Source organism: Cebidichthys violaceus, unplaced genomic scaffold (assembly GCF_023349555.1).
Source record: "Cebidichthys violaceus isolate CVI_PGR_0920_01 unplaced genomic scaffold, fCebVio1.0.p SCAF_9, whole genome shotgun sequence".
NCBI lineage: Eukaryota > Metazoa > Chordata > Actinopteri > Perciformes > Stichaeidae > Cebidichthys > Cebidichthys violaceus.
The window spans coordinates 3,193,783-3,196,996 of record NW_027176975.1 but is presented as its reverse complement, the minus strand read 5'-3'; the positions used below and the strand labels follow the sequence as shown (position 1 = coordinate 3,196,996).

The 3,214-nt window shown below is 48.7% G+C and overlaps 1 protein-coding gene across 1 annotated transcript; it reads right to left on the bottom strand.

Moving 5' to 3' along the window:
• Positions 1-1,710: 1,710 nt before the first annotated feature.
• Positions 1,711-2,751, bottom strand: cldn5a (claudin 5a). Its single transcript, XM_068703814.1, has one exon. It carries the CDS (start codon positions 2,530-2,532, stop codon positions 1,885-1,887), a length of 648 nt encoding a protein of 215 aa, XP_068559915.1. The 5' UTR covers positions 2,533-2,751; the 3' UTR covers positions 1,711-1,884.
• Between the last annotated feature and the right edge of the window lie 463 nt (positions 2,752-3,214).

Genomic DNA, 3,214 nt, shown 5'->3' with positions numbered 1-3,214 from the left:
CTATTGAGTATTGGTTGAGGTTCTGTTGTGAAGTCACACACTCCCCCCCGGCTGTAATCAGACTTTCTGCGTGGCCATATTTTCATCTTTTAAGAAGGCATATGACCTGCTAAGATTCTTAAGTGAGCAGCAAAACAAGTATGTATAAGCTGCTGTAATCCAGTCACAGTGTTAAACCAGAGAGTGTTACTGGATTGCTGAAATATCTTGTGTGTTTTTTTGTTTTCTATTGTTTTTCCATTGATGTTCATGTACACCGCTTTTATCTCAATATTGTAAATCACCGCTCAGTGTGTGTGTGTGTGTGTGTGTGTGTGTGTGTGTGTGTGTGTGTATGGGTAAACGCGGTGCCCGTGAAGCGGTGGATAAACTAATTGCTTCAAGAAGTGACGGCGTGTCATCTTTTGTGGTGGAGCCCGCATGCATCCACCCTGGCGCCGCCCTGATGGAGGGAGATGGGCAGCTGCGACCACGGATGAATGAAGTGACTCGCGGGAAGACGATTCGAGCAGGAACTCTTCTCCACAGCTCTGATTTGAACGCCTTTCATTGACTGCATGCGGGTTGGGGGGGGGGTGAGGGGTGTGTGTGGGGGGGTGGGGTGGGGTCTGAAGCGGGAGGGGGGGGGGGGGGGGGGGGGTTGTGGAGTATTGTGAGTTGAACAGCAGAGCCCCACTCTGGCTGAATGGGCATTGTCATCTGGATTTCTATGGCTAACCAAAATACTTTCTCCCGCCGTGGGGGTTTATGGATCCACGGTGGGAACGGCACGCATTACGCACAGCCGCGCGTAGGGCTCTGATATACGCAGCCGTCCGTCATGCGCACCATCACAACTCAAGAACACACTTTAACTGGAAGATTTCAAGACAATATATTCAGTTTAATCTTAATAAAATGACACAATATTGCATCTTCATATACACGAATAATGAATCATTACATCGAAGTTTAACAAACAAAAACAGAAAAGTTTATTCGGAAGATTTATGAAAAAAAAAGAAAAGAAAAACGTCCTGCAGTGACAGTGTCGCAGGTGCTCAGTGCAGCCGGATAGCGGACTGTAATAACATGTCGTGTTGTGACCCACAGATCCCACACTCTCCCGGAATCTACAGGTCCAAAAAGTATAGACTGCGAAAAGCTCACAGTCACCGCCATCAAGTCCTGAAACAACACAGAAAGACCGGCCGAGGTTCACTGGGGCGCACTTCTCCTCCTCGTTCTTTATTGCTGTTAGACACTGTCGGAGTCCTCAACATGTCGGCGCATAGTTCCACTTGAGGAAACGGGTCTTTGAAATGTGTGGGAGTGCAATCAGTCTCGGTTACTGTACAAGTTTGTGCTGACAATGCACATCAAGGCAAAAAGTAGAAGAGTATATATATATATATATATATATATATATATATATATATATATATATATATATATATATATATATATATATATATATATATATATATATATATATATATATATCTATATATATATATAGTCGATGGCAAGAGCTCCTCTAGACAAGAAAGACTTACAGCGGTAAACAAGTGAAAACACGAATCATGTCTAAGATACAAAAGCAGGTACCTAACAAAGATCCTCCTTTTTGTTGAGAGCATACGTCTTGTAGTCGATAGTCTTTATTAAAAAAAAAATCTCTTGTGGATACAAAAAGGATTTGTGAATGTGTGGTCCGAGCGTCTTGAATGGACAGTGTATAAAAAAAAAAAAAAAAAACAGCAGATGTGCCTCCATTGATTTTCAAAGTTCAGATTTCTAAAACAAAAAAACAAAAAACAAAAAAACTGCAGGTGCAAAGATTAAGTTTTTTTCCAATAGCTGCAGGTCACTTTTACGCACCGCCGTCCGCGAGATACACGTACACTACACATAATTCCTCTTGTCATAGTCCCCGTTCGGCGTGGCTCTCTTGGTCGGTGCGTATTTTACCGAGTATCCAGAGTTCCCGCTGGAGGGACAGGAGCAGCACAGCATCGATCCTCCGATCAGCAGCAGCGCCGTGGCCGCCCAGCCGATGTAGAGCGCGGCGCCGATCTCCCTCTTTTGGGACCCGGGAATCTGCGGGTTGTAGAAGTCAGATATGATGTTGTTGGCCATCCAGCAGAGGGGCACCAGCACGAACAGAGCGCTGATGATGTAGATGACCCCTCCGGCGTTCACCACCCGGGCTTTGACGTACTCGGCGCGGATGCAGTTGGTGCACTGCGCCCCCGCGATCACCACCATGAGCCCCAGCACGCCCATCACCGAGGAGATGATGGTGAGCGCTCTGGCCGCCTGGAGGTCGTGGCTGAGCGCGAGGACGGAGTCGTGCACCTTGCACTGCATCTGGCCCGTGCTCTGCACCACGCACGACATCCACAAGCCGTCCCAGATCGTCTGAGCCACCACGATGTTGGCCTCGATGAACGCCGTCACCCTCCACATGGGCAGCCCGCACGACACCATCACCAGGAGCGAGCCGAATACGCACAGCGATAGTCCCAGGATCTCCAGTCCGGCCGACACCATTTTCGCTCTTTGCGTTCTGCGTGCGGAACTTTCTCCTAAATGTATCTTCTGGAGCGCAAAGGTATATTTCTGCTCTTTATCTCTAAGTTCTCGCCTCGACGTGAAGGAGCGTCGGTCGTTAGTTGCGCATCAATCACCACATTTGGAGACGTAAGAGACAGCAGCTCCGGGTCTCTTTGTTGGTTCAGGCGATGTGAAAACAACTGGAATCACAGTAGCACCGGATCACGAATATCTGCGGGGTGTGGGAGGGGGGGTGTGGGGGGTGTTCGGACTCGAGGAGAAACTTTTCATCCAATCAGCTGTTGCCGCATCCTCAGGGGACCAATGAAAACGCAGGGAAGTTGTGAGGCTGAATAAAGCGGTCCAGAGCGCATTGTGCGTTTGAACAGTTATTTACAATGAATAGGAGGGGGGGGGGGGGTCGAAGGCGCACGGTGGTGTGTGTGTGTGTGTGTGTGTGTGTGTGTGTGTGTGTGTGTGTGTGTGTGTGTGTGTGTGTGTGGGGGGGGGGGGGGGGGGGGGGGGGGGGGGGTGTTTAAGGCTGTGGGGCAGCAGAAATGCAGTGGTTGGGTGAATCACGGCACTTGTTATTGATTTTTCAGACATGGAGGCTAATGCCACTTGTCTGCGGTGTACACGCAGCTTAAAATGGTCATTTCACACCCAATTGTGTAAGAGG

Coding starts and splice junctions, on each gene's coding strand:
- cldn5a (XM_068703814.1), bottom strand. CDS start 2,532: ATGGTGTCGGCCGGACTGGAGATCCTGGGACTATCGCTGTGCGTATTC.